Source organism: Urocampus carinirostris, chromosome 5 (assembly GCF_059441175.1).
Source record: "Urocampus carinirostris isolate Australia breed hairy pipefish chromosome 5, RoL_Ucar_1.0, whole genome shotgun sequence".
NCBI lineage: Eukaryota > Metazoa > Chordata > Actinopteri > Syngnathiformes > Syngnathidae > Urocampus > Urocampus carinirostris.
The window spans coordinates 44615652-44638017 of NC_142353.1; the positions used below are offsets into that span (position 1 = coordinate 44615652).

Genomic DNA, 22366 nt, shown 5'->3' on the forward strand with positions numbered 1-22366 from the left:
TTAAGCTATGGATAGCACTTCTGAATCTGACAGCCGTTTGCACGTTTTTAATAGGTGACATTAAAAAGCATGATTTATTTATCTTCTGTTCAAGTTGAATTATACACAATATTTAAATTCCCTTGAATGCATTGTGTGAAATTGATTTTTAAGATTATAATACAAGAAACCTACATGTATAACCAACTTATTTGAATTTGAAACAAAACAAATTATAAAGGACAATAATAGTTTTTACTTTTACGACAGGCATTGGGTAATAAAATTCAAACTCTTGAGTGTCAGTCTGACGGGACATTTTAATCAGGCAAATGCAGAACACCACAGTCAATGTTGGGGTCCTTTTGTAATAACAATATGGCTGCGCTCGGCAGGGCAAGACACCGTTGGAAACGATTCAATTTCTGTCACATTTTGACAAGAAACTTGACAGGTATTGTATTTTTTTGTTTCGAGACTTTAGCACTAGATTTGCACAAATATAAGAGCGTGTTTCACTTTAGTAGTTCGCCTACTGCGTAGCGACACTGACCGGTCTGAAACTTCCGTCTACAGTTGGAAATTGTTTACATTTAGTTTAGAGATAATTGAATTTCAATATGGCGGAAAACGGAATACATAAGTAAAACTCGGAGTTTGACGTGACTACCCGGAAGTGTCATTTGACTTTTTAAGTTAAGACAAGTCATGTTTATTTGTTTGGCCCTTAATCACAAAGAGTCAAAGGGCTGCACAGACTATTATGACACCATCCCCTGATCTATAACCTACATAAGGGCAAGGAAAAACCCAAAATCCTCAACATGAGGAAAACGAAGAAACCTTGAGAACTCTACTGCAACAGCATTTATTGTTTCAATCTGCAGTGAACTATGACCTAATTAAAACTTTCAAGTTGTTTATAGAGTCTGAACTATTTGACCACTAGTTGGCACTGTCCTGTTTAATGCAAAGGAAACCCAGTACCAATGCATAGGCATAGCGTAGCAGCAAGATGATAGACAACATGGTCGTTACTTCTAGATAGGGACTATGTACAAGAGATATCAATTTCTAGATCTGACTTTTTTATAGACATTTACATTGTTTACTGTTTATTTGCACTCTTTGTCATTGATTTAGGACAGCTTTGTACTAAACCAGGTGTCTCAAACTCAATTTAACATGGGGGCCGCCAGAGTCAGGGTCTGGGTGAGTTCGGGGCAAATTGGGTTTTCCACGAAGAGTTTGGATAAAAACATTACCCTGTTTTCAAATACAGTATAATTTTATTCTAATTCTCGACACAAATGTTCTGAAAAAAAATCATATGAAAATCCATCAATCAGTAATAATTTAATCCATACTACTACTGTTAGGAATTAAATATTAAAATGTATCGTTTACCAAATTGTTCGAATTAGTTATCTGACTCCATTAATCAAACATAACCTTCATTCACCTAACAATACATGCTCGTTTCTTGATGTGATAGGACGGACAAGAGACCGGTATTTCCACACGGGGGCAGATTTATCTTCTTAAAGTATTTAACTAAGTGTTCTCCATCAAATTAGCCGAATTCGTGTCGCTCGAGTCTCTGTCGAGCTTTCTCTCGATTGTACCTCCCGTTCTCCGATCTTCTATGATCTTCTCAAGTTCTCCCAGCCCAGGCCTTTTTCCGCCAGCTGGTGCGCCGGCTCCTCCCATGGGCGGGCCAGAGACTCCCCACTTGGGCTCCACCTCGTCGCCTCGGTGTCTGGACCCCATGTGTCACGGGAAGCGCTGATTATCATATCAGCCCTTCGTCCCAGTTCCTGCTGTTTTCTGTAAACATCATTCTTCACAAAGTTGCATTGACCTCGCCCCACACCTCGGCCAGTGAATATCTTTTGCATTTAAATGTAATTTGTATTTGATCGTACAAAATCCCTTATAGTCAAATGTATGAAATCCTTCACTACGATAAGGCTGCACTCAAAGTCTTACATACCGTAAATTCCGGACTATAGAGCGCACCTGATTATAAGCTGCACCCACCACATTTTGAGAGCATAGTCGCTTTTGTACTTACACAAGCCACACCTGTATATAAGCCGAATGCGCCCAAATTAAAATATGTAACGTAATCATAAAATTAACCCAAACCCAACTTTGAGTCCTGCGATTTTAACTGAACACGAAGTTCACAGCTCAAAAACCACAGCCGGCAAAATAACGGAAAACGATACCGGTAGTTAACATTGGTTGCAGACCTGCAGAGTCCGGGTCCCGTTAAAAGTAATCCAAGGAAAAAAAGTGTATATTTCCAAAGGTAAGGGTGGGAAAAATATATATCCACTTTTGTCTGCCGTGTCCACAAACACTCACCTTTACCGGTCCCCACTTTCCGTCATCCCCCGCGTCTGTTACGCCCCTTCTTTTTAATTTGTCAGTGCAAAACTTATCAGAATAAGTGTCCAAAATAAATACATTACAAAAATATACAGTTGCAAATACATATTATACATGGTTACACATATTTACAAAGAAAGACGGTACACCGAGAGAGTTTTCAAAGCTTTAATAATAATATAACTTTCATCCCAAACTGTGGAGGGTAGCAAAACGCTACTATCAACACGCTCGCCAAACAGTAAACGGGTCTGTTAAAAAAAACCAATCCATTCTTGCAGAAACCACGGTAAACCGTCCTCATCTACCTCCTTATAATTGACGTCATCAAAGTTGTCTTCTCCAGTATGGGTAAGAGACTTTGTCAAATAGACGACGTTCCACGCTCCCTTGATCAAAAACACGCTAGCAACACGCTCGCAAGGTAATTTACCTTGCGTGCAGTAGCTCTGTTTCCTTCTTTATCGGACTGCTCGATTCCGTTTAGCTTGTAAGCTGCGTCATGTGCCTTGAATTCGAGCGGCTGTTAGAAAAATGACATAAATTGGCCGCATCACTGAATAAGCCGCAGGGTTGAAAGTTTGGGAAAAAAGTAGCTGCTTATAGTCCAGAATTTACGGTAATTGTCTGACATCTTGCTTCTAATGGGAATCCAAGTCGCGTTATGTTTTTTTTTGTTAGCCCTTAATAACAAGAAGTCTCAGACATGGCAAAAGGCTGCGCCCAAAAATGAAAGAAAAATGTTTATGTTTTCTAGTCCCTGTAATTTTCATTCTTACTTGTGATTTTCAACTCTTATTTTTGGTTGCACAACAGAATACTACATACAATATGTAATGGTCAAATAATACAAACTGTCCCTTTAACTTTCTCATTAAGGTGCGGGCCTCAAACTCATTCGGAGGGCTGCAAATGGCCTGGGCTGATATTTTGAGACCAGACCCCTGGTTGCAATAATATTGTCAGACATGATTTTTCCAAGTACTTTGAATGATAGATGGTAAATGGTCTGCATTTCGATAGCGCTTTTCAAGTCAATGAAAATCTCCCAAAGCGCTTTACAATGTGCTTCACACTTACCCATTCACACACACTCATACACCAATAGCGGCCTTGCAGCCTTGCAAGACGCTGCTTATTGGGGGCATTAGGGATTGAGTGTCTTGCCTAAGGACACTTCGACATAACCGGGAATCGAACCTGCGATCTACCTCCTGAGCTAATGCTGCCTTTGAATTGCGTAACGTACAGGAAACTATGATTACGATGTGGTGGTGATCGGAGGCGGCTCAGGAGGTCTTGCCTGTTCCAAGGAAGGTGAGCTGCGATCAAAAAACACTCCTATTTGCTTTGTCAATTTACTTCATGGAACTAAAAAAAAATACACGTGTGCTGTTTCCAACAGCTGCACAACTTGGACAAAAAGTTGCTGTTCTGGATTATGTAGAGCCCTCCTTGAAAGGTGATTCCTTTTTCTGAAAATAATTTCTCCAATTCCTCATTAATATGTGTTATGCATTTCTACACAGGCACTAAATGGGGTCTCGGTGGAACATGTGTTAATGTTGGCTGCATACCAAAGAAACTCATGCACCAGGCAGCTCTGCTGGGAACTGCGGTTAAAGATGCTAAAAAATATGGCTGGCAGCTCCCAGGACCAATTTCCCACGATTGGTAAGATCTGGGTCTTTCATAATAGCCAATGCTTGGCCGCTGTCGGCCTGTTGATAAACACATACCTGTATGCCAGGTATGATTGGAAAGCTTAAACTCTTGGAATTCAAGACAAGTCTGTCTATCTGTCTATAGATCTATCTATCTATCTATACATCTATGTATACATCTATCTATACATCTATCTATACATCTATCTATACATCTATCTATCTATCTATACATCTATCTATCTCTATCTATACATCTATCTATGGTATCTACCTACCTACCTAGGTCATATCCCTCAAGAGGGGTGACCGACACCTAGACAAAGGCGTACTAAAACAAAGAAAAAAAAAGTGGCAAAAAACACACAAAAATTTTGGGGGACCATGGCCAACCCAAATACCCAAACAAGTTAGGCAGCTCGGCACCTAAGTTGGTCATGCTTTCGTCCCTCCAGATGAAACGGGACACCAGAAAGCGGCCATGTCACTCGGGTCAGGGTGACACAACACTCTTCTGTTCAACAGCAGGGACCGACAGCTTTCGCTGGTTTACCCCTGCTGCATCATACGGGTGCCCTGCCCATCCCTTAGAACGCGTCCAAGCATCCCACTATCCTTCTACAACACCTCTCCACTCGACCTTGTGGTGAGGGGCCCTCTCCCCCTGGGAGGTGTGAGAATTCTCCCACCGTGGTCCGCTGCGTGTCGTAAGAGGCGACAAAAGTGGAGGGAGCGAGGGGACTGGGGATCCCCTCCTCTCTATCTCTACTGCCTAAGTGTCTCTTAGCAAGGCAAAAAAAGGAGGATGGGGGACCGAAAGGTCTCGCAAACCCTAGTTATAGGGTTACTAAATGTGAGAGGACGTGGAAGTAAAGCGACAGAGTGTAAGAAAGAGGAGATCGGAAGGATGATGACTAAAAGGAAGGTTGATGTGTTAGCCTTGAATGAAACAAAGATGGAAGGAAAGGGTGAATTCAAGAAAAGTACATTTTGAAATAGTCATATGGCAGAAAAATCACCATCAGTCTGAAACGAGATACCCGAAAATTAAAGACTCGGCGTAACTCACCAATTATGTTCCCTTGCAGTCATCAAATGAGTTGAATGTTCTCAAACATGGAGTCATTACTTTCAGGACCTATTGATAAAAACATTGTCTTTTTTCTTTTGGAAAATCTTTAGCCAGTAGTAACCGGATTAAATGATAGTTGAGACATTGGTTAGCAATTGAAATCCCGAACACAAATTTATACAATTCTTTGATGAGTATTCAAATCAGAGCCGGGAAAATATTGTTCGCGAATGTAACTCAGGATCCATTTTTACGCACAATTATGACACGCAAGTATGCACGATCATTGATTGACTTATGAAAAGAGAAGTCAAACATTTGCAACTCTTTTACAATTTCTAAAAGTGAAATACACACTGTAAAGGTTAGCCTCGTCATCTCCAAATGCTAGAAAAATTTGTAAAATGCAATGTTTAATTTTTCAGAAAGTGATCAAATTTCACCAGGGACCAGGTAAGGCTTCAAGCGATTGTCTCACCTGCTTTCCAGCTAAGATGCCTTTGCTACGCTCATCTGCAGGCATTTGATTGCAAAAATAAATTGAGGCGAGAATAAAAACCTATTTGAGTGTTCCAACTCGGATTACTCAATGTTAGTAGCACTTGCAGTGGTTATTTCAGTTGACAAAACGTCAGAGTGTTCCCTTTCAGAAGAGACCTACATTTTCCATATTCTCCAAACTGTTCAAGAACAGCATTTAATTGATTTTTGGTACGTCTTGGTCAAGTTTCCAGGAACTTTAAGGGGTTAAATAAGTCATCAGTAGCCAAACAGTACCACCTAGAGTATTTTTCTAGTAGTACAAAAACATCCGATGTTTCCCCCAAAACAAGAAGAGGCGACATCGCGTGGCGGCAGCACGGTATTACGTATGGTATCGAAGAAGTCAGAAACGCCAAATTCACAATGGTATCCAAAGATTAAAACGCCGTTAATTGTTAAAATCGTCCTAGAAATTTGTCAAATCATATCACGAATCAGTCGTAGTGTAGATATTATTTTTTTCTCTCTCAAAAATCGGTTTGATTGCATTCATTTTGTGTGGGGAGCAGCAAAACTGTACCAACCACATGATTGATAATTCAAATTGAACATAGTTAAAGCGGCAACCTAGAGGATCAGCTATATATCCTGCACAGAAGCTTCCTGAAATCATAAAAAAATATATTTAGACACAGGGTATTTTCAACAACAGAAAGCATGTTACTTTGACAATGGCATTGTTTTAAAGGGCCAGTGTGTAATATTTTGTGCCCTCCGAGTGGAATGAGATAATTTTCATTCAGTCTAAAAACAAAACATTGCTATGAGTACAAAGTTAATGTATTTTTGCCATCATACCAATGTTATTTTTTATGACGAAATCACAGTTGGAGACATTTGTATTTCTTTTACTTAGTGGAATCCCTACTGTCAGGTTCAAAACGATGTCCAGATGAAATAAGAGACTTTTGAGTTACAATCAAACTTGTTTATGGAACAAAAGCAAGCACATTGAAACAAGGTAAAATTGCGTTCTTGGATTGCGATGAAATAATCTCCTGGACTGAAGTGTGAGCCTCTTTCTGATACTGTTTCATATATTTCTGATTGGAGGATAGAAGAAAACACGTGCACGTAAGCGCATTCTGATTGGTTTAGACAGGAATCACATATTTAAATGCAGTGTATAATGTTGGTCGCTAGATGGCGTGCGAGTATAATAAATGATATATCACAGCAGTTTATTGTTTGCACATAGGAGTCTTGGTAAAATTATCAGTAGCCTCCAAGTTGTAAAGACAAAGTTCCTTTGGCTTGGGAAAGTTATGCTCTTGTCCTTGTATAGTACGGGTTTGCCGACAGGAGCTCTGTGCACCTGTTTGATAACAGAAAGGGAGCCCACTAGTGTCCTCTAGACTGTAGAGACAAAGTTCCTTTGGCTTGGGAAGCCCACGCTCCTGAACCTGGAGGCGCTCTCCCTGGATAACAACTCAAAAACGCAACTGCACAATTATTTAGTCAATATAAATGTGTAAAAGTATGGAATATAGTATAAAAGGCACACTTGGACCATAATTTCCTTAACATTACCTAGTGGCCGCTGCCAGGTTTGCCTGTCATCTTGCTGCTATGCTGTGTTTGGTGGCAATGTTTTTTTGTTTGTATTAGACAATACAGTGCCATCTAGTGGGCAAATATTACATACTGGGGCTTTAATCAGAATACTTCTACCCAAATTTTCTGTTGTTGACTTCTTGGATCCCATTTGCATTATTGCCTCTCACAACCTTTATATGAATTGCTATAATATTGCTGTGTATCATACAAAGTTAATGCTATGCTTGTCAATGATGATAAAGAGAGGGGCCAGGAACCACATTTGAAACCACAGCTCTCAAAAAATGCATAAATGGAATAGGATCCATTTTCTCTAAGTACGTATCTGTGTTTTGTTGCAGGGTCACCATGGCTGAGGCCGTTCAAAACCATGTCAGGTCTTTGAATTGGGGTCATCGGGTCCAGCTTCAGGACAAGTAAGTGGTAGCACATGGTTTTTAAATATCAAAGCTAATCTTATCCAATTTCATTTAATCTTCAATAAATTTGACTCCTGTAAGATTTTACATTGGTTGGGTTGAGCAAGGGGGGCTGGGAATCCCCTCCTCTGTATCATTGGAGCAGAAGGAGTCAAGAATGTGAGTATGTTCTTGACTCTAGCCACCCCCCAACCAGGGGGATATGGCTCAGGTATATACATACATACATACAAGATTTTGTCTCCCTCATTTGCTTTATTCCTTGGTCATGATGCATTCATTAATGCATTCTCCCAGCCAAATTCCACCATATTAGGCCAGCTGGCATGACTGAGTGGTTAGGGAATTGCGAGGAACATCTTCACTATCCCCACAAATGAATGTGGATGGTGCTGCAATAGACGCTGTATCAGGAATTAAGTTTTTAGGGGTCATAATAGACAATAAGTTTAGCTGGAAAACACACATCAGACACATACAAACTAAAATATCTAAAAGCATTTCAATAATTAATAAAGCCAAATACATTTTAAACTATAATGCATTGTATTTATTATATTGTTCTCTAGTTCAGCCATTCTTAACATATTGTGCTGAAGCCTGGGGCCATAATTACAAAAGTTCACTTACAGCCCCTTTTTATCCTCCAAAAATGTGCAATAAGAACCATACATAGGGTAGGATATCAGGATCATACTAATATTTTATTCCTGCAGTTCAAATGATTAAAGTTGGATGATTTAGTAACCTTTTTCACTGCACAAGTGCTATTTAAGGTCAACAAAAACATAGTGCCAGAAAACATCCGTAAATGATTCATTCGGAAAGAGGGAAATTATAACTTAAGGGGCTGTCGTAAATTCATAATCCCAAAGGTGAGAACCACCAGGAAAAGTATGTGTGTGTCTTTGTGTGGAGTCAAACTTTGGAACAATTTACAAGATGAGATCAAACAATGTCCAACTATTCACGTGTTCAAATTTAAATACAAAAAAAAACATTCCTGGAGAATACAAAGATGAAGAAAATGGGGTATGAGTGATATGAGAGATTGGGAATAGTGCGTCTAGAACTATGGTTAACTTTGTGTTATTGTTGCTATTGTTATATCATAACTGTTATTATTAATATTATTACAATTGTTGTTATATCATTAGTGTATTTAATAGGGAAGATGAAGGGGTAGGGAATATAAGCATTTGCTTCTTTCTACCCCTTGTCGAACATATTATGTAACATTATTTTGTTGTTGAGTTATTTTTTTTGTTCTGTTTTTATTTTAATGTTCGATCAAAGTTTTCATTCATTCATTCATTCATTCATTCAATGTCAAAGGAGGATGGAAGTCATCTGTCTGCATCCATGTGTTTTTAATGAATAAACTAAAGTTATATTCATGTATTGTGTGTGCATACTGTTTATCCTGTACCTGTTGGTGTGTGCTGGAGCTAATTGACAAAAACATACTCACTACGTCTTTTTGTAGCTAAGATTTGGTTGTAAAATGGAACTGGAGTCGTCCAATTTCGTTGTCACAGCATATCCCATGTTGTAACAGTGACATTAAAGGCATATTCTATTCTATTCTATTCTAAAATGACCATAAAGCACAATTGTACTATTACTATAACTCAAATACAAAAAAGATCTACTCTAGGGTTTATTTTTAATTTTTCAGGAAGGTCAAGTATCTCAACATGAGGGGCAGCCTTATGGATGAACACACAATCAAAGCGGTAACAAAAGCTGGGAAGCAGGTGAGCTGCGATCTGTTAAGAAGTATAATCATTCATCCTGTAAATCTTGAAACATTTAAAGAACGGTTGTGAATGACTTTGAAGACGCTGATCACATTGTCAGTTTCTGGGAGTGAAGATGTTAACATTTTCTGAAATATTTTAGTGCAAAATGCCTTAGAAACCATTTAGCTTCATTGGACATTTCCTTGGTTTTCAAAGGAGCATGGACTGTTCCCTGAACGACTTTTTCCTTTTCTCACGTGCAGATGACTCTGACTGCCAAGAACATTGTGATTGCTACAGGTGGCCGACCTAAAATCCCCACAAATGTTGGTATCATTTGAGTTATTTTACTGTAACTTGTTAGTGTTATTATATGGTCCGACACTTAACATTAGAATGTGTAAAACAGTTTAGGTTCCAATGCAGTTAGCATCTGATTTGTATTGTATTTATAATATTGTTCTCTAGTTCTGCCATACTTAACATATTGTGCAGAAGTCTGGGGCAATCATTACAAAAGTTCACTACAGTCCCTTTTTATCCTCCAAAAACGTGCAATTAGAACCATACACACGGTAGGATATCGACATGATACTCATATTTTATTCCTGCAGTCCAAATTATTAAAATTAGATGATTTAGTAAAATTTTTCACTTGACAACTGCTATTTAAGGGCAACAAAAACATAGTGCCAGAAAACATCCAAAAATTATTCATTCGGAAAGAGGGAAATTATAACTTGAGGGGCTGTAGTCAATTCAAAATCCCAAAGGTGAGAACCACCACGAAAAGTATGTGTGTGTCTGTGTGTGGAGTCAATTTACGAGACGAGATCAAACAATGTCCAACTATTCACTTGTTCAAATTTAAATACAAAAAAAACATTCCTGGCGGAATACAAAGATGATGAAACTGGGGTATGAGGGATACGAGAGATTGGGAATAGTGAGTCTAGAACTATGGTTAACTTTTTGTTATTGTTGCTATTGTTATATCGTAACTGTCATTATTAATATTGTTATTATTGTTATTATCATTGGTGTATTTAATAGGGAAGAGTAAGGGGTAGGGAAAATAAGCATCTACTTCTTACTACCTTTTCGAACATTATGTAACATTATTTTGTTGTTGAGTTATTGTTTTTGTTCTGTTTTTATTTTAATGTTCGAAATTGTTTTCATTCATTTTCATTCATTCATTCATTTATTCATTCAACTTAACAAAATTTCGTTTATTACATACTTGTTCCACACATACAATAGCGAAAATATGTGGCAGATGTACCAGTATACCAATACACCTTTTGTTTCTTTTAGGGGAGTAACTCTGTTTATTGGGTGCTGATTTTTTCTTCTCCTCTAGATTCCAGGAGCAATGGAACATGGTATCACTAGTGATGACATATTCTGGCTGAAAGGATCACCTGGAAAAACGTGAGTATTCAAAACGCAACCTTGTCGTTGAAGAAATTACAACAATTGTGGTTCAGAATCAGAATCACCTTTATTATCATTTTGTTTATCCAACGAGATTAGGGCTGCAATCCAGTTGGAAAGAAATATACAATATAAAGACTCCATGAATAGAAAAAATTATAAAGTATATTCCTCTAACACAAAGTATTAAAGTATGAAATAAAAACTATGCACAACTACTACTCGGATACTGCACTGAAAACTAACAAGTCAACGTGACACCTGAAAAATTTCCATTGCACTCAGTCATCTGTAAATAAGCAAACATCCATCCATCCATTATCTGCACCGCTTATCGTCAGTAGGGTCGCGGGGGTGCTGGAGCCCATCCCAGCAATCATCGGGCAGGGGACACCCTGAACTGGTTGCCAGCCAATCGCAGGGCACACAGGGACAGACAATTCGCTCATTCACACCTAGGGACAATTTGGACCGGCCAATCCACCTGAAATGCATGTCTTTGGAATGTGGGAGAAAACCGGAGTGACCGGAGGAAACCTATGCAAGCACGGGGAGAACATGCAAACTCCACACAGGAAGGTTTGATCTCATGACCTCAGAACTGTGCCGCACACGCGCTAACCACTGCCCTGCCGTGCTTCCCCTTAAATAAGCAAAACAGTACAATGTAAAAACCTTTAACAGTACAGAAATAGATAAAGTACTTCCTGTGCAATAAAATAGTTTTTCTGCATATGAAATACTATTTCTGTGTAACTGATTGAGAATCAAGTCAAGAGCATATAAAGTAAAAACTGTACATAACCGGAATATTGCACTTGTCAAGTCAAGTAATGTTTATTTGTATAGCTCTTAATCACAAGGAGTCTCAAAGGGCTGCACAGACTACAGACTATTATGATACCATCCTCTGATCTAAAACCTACATGAGGGCAAGGAAAAACTTAAAAACCTCAACATGAGGAAAATCAAGAAACCTTGAGAAGGGACTTAAAAAATTACACTAAAAACATGGTATTGCACCTTGAACAGGGACATTGCACGTTAAAACTGTGTATCACGATTGCGCTTTAGTGTGCCAGAAGAAACTATCCCTCAGTCTGTTTGTTTGGGCCTTGTGGGATCTGAACCGTCGGCCCGATGATAAGAAAAGATGGTTGCTGGGGTGTGATGAGTGTTTCAGAATGTGTTTAGCTATTTTGATGTAGCGAGAGCAATAAACTGGCTAGGAAAGCGAGCTCTGTTGTGGGCAAAGAGCTGGACAGCCTAACAACAGTAGCTGAGAGACGAGCACTGAAAAAGCTGAGGTCAATCATGGACAATCCATCGCATCCACTACACAGCATTATCTCCAGACAGAAGAGCAGTTTCAGCGACAGACTGCTGTCACTGTCTTGTACTACGGACAGACTGAAGAGATCTTTTCTTCCTCATGCCATGAGGCTCTTTAACTCCACCCGGCAGAGTAAAGGCCCACATTAAACCACACCACCTACATTGGATATTACCGAATCTTACTGCAATATGTATTCTGTGTAGCACTATTTAGTTACTCTATATAACACGCTACAGTGGGCATTTGCACGTCACACTGGGTATTTGTATATTGCATTCTTTTGGCTTTATTATTGTACTGTTCTCAGCTCAGGGATGCTGCTGGAAATGTGAATTTCCCTTCGGGGATGAATAAAGTATCTATCTATCTATCTATCTAATGTCCACTAGGCTGGGCAGGGGACAGCCGGTCATATTGTGGGCTTTGTTCATAATCCCCTGCATACCATGTCGTAATGCAGTACGTTAGGATGTTCTTTATAGTGGTGCTGTAGAATTTCACCTACAGCTTCTCCGTCATGTTGTTTCTCCTGAGCACCCTCAGGAAGTGCAGTCGCTGATGGGCCTTCTTTATCACTGGCCAGTGTTGGACATGAAAGGGCCTTGAAGATCTGCATGCCCAGGAATCAGATGTTCTGGTTTTTGTTTGCCTTTCCTGAAGCCCATGATTTTCACCTCATTTATTTGGTGTTCGGTGGGAGGTGGTTCACTAAACCCTAAACCCTAAACCTTTAGTCTTTAACCTCACCCTTATAGTTCGACCACAGTAGTAGCATCAGCGAACCTGGTGATGCTGTTTGAGGGATGAGTAGAGAGTGAAGAGAATGGGACTTGGGTGACACTCTTATGGAGAGCCCTTGCTGAGCATGATGTTGGAGGGAAGGTGATTTCCCAACTAGATGGATTGTCTAGTCTTTCATCCACTGATAGATGGATGCATAGAGGCACAGATGCAGCAGTTTTTGCACCAGGATCTCTGGGATGATGATGTTGAAGGCTAAGCTGAAGTCCAAAAAGAGCTGTCTCATGTAGCCCTCTCAGTGTTCCAGGTGGCCCAACGCAGAGTGGAATTCTGTGGTGATGGCATCCTCCCTTGATCTTGTTTTTAGTTCTGGGAAAATCTGTGCTGGATTTTTCAGCGAATATGACCACACATGGGCTTTGGGCGGTGTCAGTCAAATTTTGTCATGGTGAGGTATCGGACTTCACCAAGGCGTGCCACCTATTTTGTGCTTTACATTTTTGAAACTCTTTCGGATTATTCCGTTTTCACAGACTTTTTGGTCTTGTTGGCGTCATGTCTTACTGTTCTGCTCGGATTATTTAAATGCAATTTTCATTTTCAGTAACCTGCTGTGGGTAGTCTTTCATCAACGGTGCAAAACAACTATTCTTTTCCTATACCTGTGTTTCAGCACATGAAAACAAAAACAACTAGTAGGCGCTGCCATTTCTAATGTCACGTAATGTTGTTCTCAATGATGAATGACAACGTTTCTTTCCCCCTGTAGTTTTTCCTCTTCTCCTTTCTAACTGTCCTCACCTTCACAATTCAGATTAGTGACAAGTATCCTGATTTATACCAAACAAGCCCTTTAATCCACCTCTTTTAGCCCCTGTCATCACCTGGTTAATTGCTCTATCTCAGACATTTCCTCTTGGCAATGCACACAGACAGTGTGCCGTAGTTTAAGTGTACTTGGGTGTCTTGAAGCTCGTTTTCATACGTAATGATAGATGTAATCAATTACATTTTAATGCTTGAAGTGTTTGAAAATGTCAATGTCTTCTATTATGTCCTGATTTAATAGCATTTATACGTACTTAATAGGATCTTATTGCAATTTACTCGTGTGAGAACATCTAAATATGTCACCATGTTTACTCTTAAACCTGGGGTCCAATATGGCATTTGGATTCAAATCTGTTGTTGTGTAAATATACCTAAAACAAACCTTTTCATCTGGGTGATTTTCCTCTGTGTTTGCAACTTACCTAACGTAATTGTAATTCTGTTTGGCTGTGTTAAGAGAGCCCTTCATTTTCATTTGGTTTGTTTTCTAGTCTTATTTTCCTACCCTTTTAACATCAGTTGGAGTAAATTATGTTGCATTGTGTTACTGGTGGTGTACACTGTTGCTAGTCTTAAGCAATTAGCACTGCAGTGTTTAGGTTTCACAAAAAATAAAAGGAACCACTCAGTGATCATATTTTTACTGGCCCGTGGCCTCTGTCCAAAAATTAATAATATGTGGTCACAAATGTAATACATTTGTACAAAAAAAATTACAGCATTTTAGCTTCCTGTGAGAATGTTAGCCAACCCCATTTCTGACTGCAAATTAAAAAAAGGAAAGTTGACTGTGGGGGCCGCCGCTTTCCGGACAAATGCAAACTGGAGTATGTTTTCACCAAAATCCGAAACAAAAGCATCTGCCTAATTTTCCAAGAGACTGGCTGTTTTCAAAGAATATAATGTCAAGAGGCTCTGTCAGACAAAATATGACGACTAAAAACGCTAACTAGAAAGAACGCTGGGAAAAGATGAAGCACTTGGAACTGTTTTAAGACCCTGCGATTCAAATGAAAATGCTTCAAAGGTTGATCGCCAAGAACTGCAAACCTAACATAGAGGGTGAATTTATTCAGAGATTCAGATTCAGATATACTTTATTGTCATTCTAGTACACGTGTCTACAGAACGAAATGTCGATACATCTGACCCGCACAGTTTCCTTGAATGTACTGATATAAATAAAATGTTGTATTAAGTTGGAGTATTGAAGTACTAATAATATACTAAATAATTATACTTTTATGTAGCGAGAGGTGGCAATGTCCACCAGGTTGGGCAGGGGACAGCCGGTCATATTTTGGGCCTTGTTCATAATCCCCTGCATACCATGTCGTAATGCAGTACGGTAGGATGTTCTTTATAGTGGTGCTGTAGAATTTCACCTACAGCTTCTCCGTCATGTTGTTTATATATAGTATTATACAGTAGTGCCAAGAGTGCAAGAGGAGCAGCTAACCAGATGTGCAAAATGGGCAGTCGGGTAAACAAGTCACTATACAGTAAACTGTATACATAAATCAGTATACAGTATTGAAGACTTTACAAAGAATGCCAGGCTGAATTGTCGGTCCTCACACATTTTCAAATCTGGCCCGCATTCTCAAAAGTTTGGACACCCACGTCTTACTCCTTTGAGTCATATGGTGTAAAAAAAATGGCTTTATTTTTTCCCCAGTAGATCATAGAATGACACACCAAGGATGTTGTTTTGCAACACAGCTGTCATTTGTGCAGGTGAGGTCAGATGGGTGCTTTCTGCAGGAACAGAGTGAGGGGGGGAGTCCAGTTGAGTGATCTGTGTCTAATGGGCTCTGAAGCCCATTACACACCTGAGTGACTTATCTAACCGTGCCCTGAAGCCAGGAAAGAGGGAAAACACGCATACAGAAGCTGTAAGACTGTTATGTGCTGTGAAAATATACAATGACTCCTGAGAATTGACCTAACAGCATTGGTTTGCTTTATTGTTTCTTCGTCTAGAGTAGGGGTCAGCAAGCTTTTGGGTGTGGAGTGCCACTTTCAAATGTCCTTGTAAATCAGTGTGCCACACCAAGATTAATGACTAGCACAACATTTGTTTTATATCCAACAGAGCTGTCATTTTACACCAGTCCAACTATACAACATGGATATACATTAAAATCGTATTACTGACCAATTTATCTTTCACTATTCTTATTCATCAATCAACTAAAAACTGAATCTGTGCAACACGTGGAAAGGCCTGTAGAGATCCATGATGTCAACTTTTTACCACAAGAATCAACCATTCTTCATTAACAATGAACTACAATCAAAAACAAGTGATATGGACAGCTGCCATACCATTTATCAATGAAATTATATTGCAGAAAATATCAAAACTTGAAACGCATACCCACTTCTTTAATCGCCATCAGTAAATGGTTTTCTGTGCTGAGCGATGCAATGAGCAATGTGATACCTTGCTTCAGTGGTGGTGTGTGTAGCAGGGACAAAGGTTTTCAGGGTCCGTGTTTGTTTGCCGTATTTGGACACAGCGCGTTTTAATGTCTCCACCTTGTCAGTCTCATGCTTGAATTCATGTTCATGTTTCGTCTCGTAATCATGTTTAACACTTGATGTGCGAGGCACAACGTTCTTGAGGCATAATATACAAACAGCACGGGCACGGTCTTTTTCTTGCACAAAGCCCCAGTCATCTGTCCACGGTGGCTGAAAAGAACGCGATTTTTTTCGCTGGAGGATCTGTCGTGATTCATTCATTTATCGCCCGCCTGTGTTTTGTTGACTGGGTTAAAACACGGATCTCTCCTCCTCTCCTCAGCGCCGTGTAGACACACGCTCACACACGGAGCAGAGGAGGACGGGTGCTACCGTAAAGCCTCTAAACAACACTGTGCGCGACTGTAAATGTCTAAATTTCAGGTAAAAATGCGCAGATCTCTTATAAAAGAATTATTATTATTTTGCCGTGCACTCTCGTGCCACTAGTTGACCCTTCACGTGCCACTGCCGGCACGCGTGTCATAAAATAGAATAGAATAGAATAGAATATACCTTTATTGTCATTGTTACAAAATGGGTTAACATATTGTGACAACGAAATTGGGCATGACACTCCAGTATCACACATTCACAGTGAGGTAAAAAAAAGCCAAGAAGATAAAGGAACAGAGAAGATAAGGTTATAAAACAAGGAGGATAAGGTTATAGTTATAATTTACACACTATTTACACAAGAAATGTCTGCATTTAGGATGTTACATACAGTTTGGTATCGTAATACAGTTTGGTATCGTAAGGGTTTGTGCAATTATGCATTTGGTGCAAAAAATAGTCATCATAGTGCAAAAAATAGTCAACATTGTGCAAGGTGAATAGGTTGCCGACCCCTGGTCTAGACTTAATGAATAAACGCTTATCATGGATTGCAAACACATAGTTTGAATTTGGTGGCTCAGAACAACTTAAAATCAGTACACTGCATAATTACCTGGCTTTAATTTCCCAATGTATCTAGTGTGGCTGAAATATTAGCAGAGCTCTAAGACTGTCTTCATATCATATTGCTTTTACTTGCCGATTCCGAATATTTCTAATAAAATGTATTTTGTTAACGTTGCTTGGCAATTGAAATAGAAATCCAGATTCATTTTAATCAGTGAGTCTTCTGAGGACTTGCCAAAGCTTGGCAGGAACACACTCAAAATGTTGATTTTGCAGATAGTTGTCCTTGGCAGGGTTGGGTAGGGTTACTTAACTGGATTACTTTCAATTACTTTTGGATTACTCCAATACCAAATATGCTAATAAAAGACAAAAGAAACTAAATATGAATAAAATGACTTAATTTTGTGCAGGCTCGGGGAATAACGGAATACATGGAACGGCAAAAATGATGTTGGCAAGCTGTTTGGATTTATTTTCATTTTGTTTCTGTCGCATTTGATATTCGTTTTGCCGGAGATCAAAGAGATCAAAGCCAGGAGAGAATGCTTATCCAATATCCCGTGTTGTGAGTCATCATTTTATTCATATTTAGTTTCTGTTGTCTTTTATTAGCATATTTGGCATTGGAGTAATCCAAAAGTCATTGAATGTAATCCAGGTAAAGTAACCCTACCCAACCCTGGTCCTTGGCTTCTGTGAGACGGACGGTATACGAGCTGGAATCAGCAAGTTACAGCCTAATGATTATTTTACTGTTTTGGAATGGCATAACTGAGAATAACTGGACTTGAGTAGTATTGAAACAAGTTAACCTTAAATCAGACTGTCTGTGCTCGTCAAAGGACAAGTGCATTATAGTACGAGACTTAACTCTCAGTCAACGGGCAAAATCAAGGTAAAGCGTCCTGTCTGATCATCTTTAAGCCAATCACAATACGTGATAAGTGCACCTCAACATTACGCAGGCGTGGTGACACGCGTGTTGAGACTTTTAGAGGTTCATCTTAACATGGACGAGGATGGGATTTGCCACAGGCACTCTGAACTGTCAAGTTCATGCAGTCCTAAGTAAGGGACCCTGGTCAAAACAAGTGAGAGCATGGCCTCTTGCATGCAGTTGATGGACCTCAATCAGCAGACCAGTATGTGGACTTGAGCTTCGAACATGGCACTCCCATCCATGGGGATTACTGCAAATGGTAGCAATTAGGTCTCAGACGAGCAAAGGACCTTATTCTGGGATTAGATCTGTTATTTCTGTGGACCACACACTATGGCATCGAGATAGTCACCCTTTGTGAGTTACAACCTTTTTTAAAATGTTTGGTTTGGGGCAATGTTCAATCTCTAATCTCAATCTATTGCAGCATTTCACAGTAGTCATTCTTGGATGCTAGGTTGAGGTAAAAGAAAAGAAGACTCTGTGCATGTTACTTTGAAGCTACTTTCTCTCCCCTGATAAAAAAATGCCCGAAATTTTACTCTTTTTGATCCTTGTTGGAATAATGTACATAAGTTATTCAACTTTACTATAATTAATGTGTGTTATATGTTTGCTTGAAATATTGTGCTTACAAAATAGGATGTTCTCACAAGCAAAAGTTTTCCATTGCACCCTAGAGAGAACTAACGGTGTGAATCAGGTACAGATTTGACCGCAGGCCAAGGTTCTATCCCGAAGATAGCTTGAAAATAGTTAATCAGTCACAATACAAATAACAAATTGTTTTGCAAGAACTGGTTTCAACTGGACCTCACCCTTTTCCCCTCAGCAGTCAAAACCACCTTGTAACTAGGGCGTTCCTTTCTAAATATAAGGCAAGCAGCGGGAATACTGCTTCAGAGTGAGAGGAGGATTGTATGAAGCAGCCTTCCTGTCATTTTCCTTGCAAGAAAACCATTCACAATTCTCTGTGTATTTTGTATGCAGGTTTTTGTTACAAGTGTTGGGTTGAACCTGATGAGAATCTATCTTTCAAATTCTTTATGGTGCAGTCAAAATATGTATTCATATATTTTATACATTCTTTGAAGCTAATGCACATTTTTTAAATAAAAAAAAAAACTGAGTCGCATCGTTGATATAAAATGTTAACAGATTCAGTTTAGTTCTTTTTAAGTAAATTGTCCGGACGTTTAATCCAGAGTAATAATAATTTCTTGTAGCGTTGTAACAATATATGGTAGTACAGATAATCAATTTTGGTTGCTCATCCATCCATCCATTATCTGCACCCCTTATCCTCAGTAGGGTCGCGGGGGTGCTGGAGCCCATCCCAGCTGTCTTCGGGCAGTGGGCAGGGGACACAGAGACAGATAATTCACTCGCTCATTCACACCTAGGGACAATTCGGACCGGCCAATTAACTTGGATTGTGGGAGGAAACCGGAGTGCCCGGAGGAAACCCACGCAAACACGGGAAGAACATGCAAACTCCAAACAAGAGGTTCGATCTCATGACCTCAGAACTGTGCCGCACACGCGCTAACCACTGTCCCGCCGTGCTGCCCTTTGGTTGCTCATTTATTTTGAATTTGACTTTTGATCTTGGAATGCACAAAAACACCCTTTGCCCTACTGACAGATCATTTTCTTCTTTGTAAGTGTTATTTGTATTATTCCAGTTTTTTGTTGTTCTTATTTTATACCTTAGTCAACTTTTTCCTAGTAAAAGCATACAAAAACAAACGAAAAATTACTGCCAGTGGAACAAAAATAAACAGTAATATGCTGCCTCCTACTGATTAACAGGTATATTACAGCTAATTAGAAAATAGCTTCGATACTCAACGGTATTTTTTTTTATGCTCACTGGAATTGGAGGCATGCAGTACACTTGGTGAATTACAGTTTTACATGCAGGGTTGGGTAGGGTTACTTTAACTGGATTACTTTCAGTTACTTTTGGATTACTCCAATACCAAATATGCTAATAAAAGACAACAGAAACTAAATAGGTAAATATTATTATTGATGTTATATAACTGTAGTCTGTAGTATGTACAGCCCTTTGCGACTCCGAGTGATAAAGGGCTATACAAATAAATATGACTTGACTTGAATAAAATGATGACTCACAACACGTGGTAAGTTTTCATTCCTGGCTTTGATCTCTTTGATCTCCGGCAAAACTAACATCAAATGCGACAGAAACAAAATGAAAAGAAATCCAAACAGCTTGCCAACATCATTTTTGCCGTTCCATGTATTCCGTTACTCCCCAAGCCTGTACAAAATTGAGTCATTTCATTCATATTTAGTTTCTTTTGTCTTTTAGTAGCATATTTGGAGTAATCCAAAAGTAATTGAAAGTAATCAAGTTAAAGTAGCCCTACCCAACCCTGTTTACATGGTATACAACATAATTGTGCTAAAATGCATACTTTGTAAGAATGTTGCAGCTATTGGAAAATCCTTAATAAATATATAAGTAAAAACAAGTATGAATATTAAACATGGCTGTCATACTCACGCTGCCCTAAATGTCAATATTTCTGTCTTACAGGCTCGTGGTTGGAGCAAGCTGTATCCTTTTCTGCCAATTTAGGAAGCACGTACTGCAAATGGTTACTGCGAGTAAGTCAACAAATTGTGCAGTCGTAAACTTTATTTAAATTCAAAAAACTTGCGTCCCATCTGAGAAACTAATGGGCAATAAATAAAGTGACTTTTCCTTTTCAAATCAAATTGCCACTATTTGACATTGAGTTGCATTAATTTTGACCGGACTGTATGATTTTTGCCCCTCTTTCGGTATTACAGTACCTGCACATTTCCATAACCTACTAATACTTAGATGTAGCACTGGAGTGTGCAGGCTTTCTAACAGGCATTGGTTTGGACACCACAGTGATGGTCCGCAGTATCCCACTACGAGGTTTTGATCAGGTACTGTTCTCATTAGAATACTTATTTAGTCGTGATTGAGATGACTGTATTTTTCTTTACTTACTGTTTTTTTTTCCCTTTAAAAGCAAATGGCAGGATTAGTGACGGACTACATGCAGTCTTACGGAACCAAATTTGCAATGAGGTGTGTTCCCAAGAGAGTGGAGAAACTGGAATCGGGAGCATTGAAAGTGACTTGGGAGGATGCTTCGAAAGGCAACCAACACAGTGAGACCTACGACACGGTTTTATGGGCAGTTGGTAAGTGTGTTTTTTTTTTCACTGTTCATATTTTGCAGCAAGGGATCAATCATGTTTATTTGTATAGCCATCCCCTGATCTAAAATTGACCTGAGGGCAAATAATACACAGACATTGTCAACACAAAATATAGGTCATTCATAAGCAGAATGAATCTCAGGGGGAAGAGCATTCCACAGCACCAAGGCCGCCAATGAAAAACACTGTCGGATTTCTTCTTGGCTCTTGGGATCACTAGTAGACTGGCATTTTCAGAGCGAAAGCTCCGGACCGGAACATAGGGGGATATCAAATCTTAAAGATATGAGGGAGCAAGTCCTTGCATATTTTTTTTTATACTTAGGACAGAACCTTGAAATCACAATTTAAGCTAACAGCTGAAGGCTCTTGATTTTGGACTTGGGGAGACCAAAGAGTACGCACTGTGTTAAATATGGTGAAATGACATCTGGGCCCTTTCGTGTTACCTGTGGTGTTCCACAGGGTTCATCACTTGGCCCCCTTCTTTTCAGCATTTACATGCTTCCATTAGGTGATATTATTCGCAAGTATAATATCAGTTTCCATTGCTACGCAGATGACACTCAACTATATCTTCCGATGGAGGAATCTGCCACACAGAACTGTGGAAATTTGGAGGCCTGCCTCACTCAACCGTCACTCAACTTCTTGCGCCTTAACTCTAAAAAGACCCAAATGCTAGTTATTGGTCCATCTAAATGCTGTGACTTGTTCTCAAAAACAGCTCTGACCATTGACATGTAATATCACCCTGAGTGACTCAGTCAAAAATGTAGGTGTCATATTTGACCCCAATCTGTCTTTTCAAACACACGTGAAGAATATTACTAGAAAAGCTTTCTTCCATCTTCGCAACATTCCTAAAATTTGCCCTATGCCCTCTGTCGGGTCCTGAGATTATAATTCACGCGTTTGTTACCTCCCGTCTCAATGACTGTAATGCACTACTCTTCGGTATCCCGAAGTCCAATGTAAGGTAGAAATGTAAAACAAGCACGATGCAATACCAGGCGGTGCTTACTGTATTTATTTGTGTATAACCCAC

At 39.3% G+C, this 22366-nt stretch overlaps 1 protein-coding gene across 1 annotated transcript in view; it reads left to right on the forward strand.

Moving 5' to 3' along the window:
- Window positions 1-321: 321 nt before the first annotated feature.
- The window catches only part of txnrd2.2 (thioredoxin reductase 2, tandem duplicate 2), a 47945-nt gene continuing 25900 nt past the window's right edge, over window positions 322-22366 (forward strand). The window contains exons 1-11 of the mRNA XM_088335246.1: window positions 322-433; window positions 3625-3690; window positions 3779-3835; window positions 3903-4047; window positions 7551-7625; window positions 9307-9385; window positions 9634-9696; window positions 10734-10804; window positions 20657-20676; window positions 20948-21039; window positions 21126-21300. Of these exons, the coding sequence (XP_088191372.1) occupies window positions 331-433; window positions 3625-3690; window positions 3779-3835; window positions 3903-4047; window positions 7551-7625; window positions 9307-9385; window positions 9634-9696; window positions 10734-10804; window positions 20657-20676; window positions 20948-21039; window positions 21126-21300 (946 nt within the window). The 5' untranslated portion in view covers window positions 322-330. The remainder of the gene's footprint in view (window positions 434-3624; window positions 3691-3778; window positions 3836-3902; window positions 4048-7550; window positions 7626-9306; window positions 9386-9633; window positions 9697-10733; window positions 10805-20656; window positions 20677-20947; window positions 21040-21125; window positions 21301-22366) is intronic.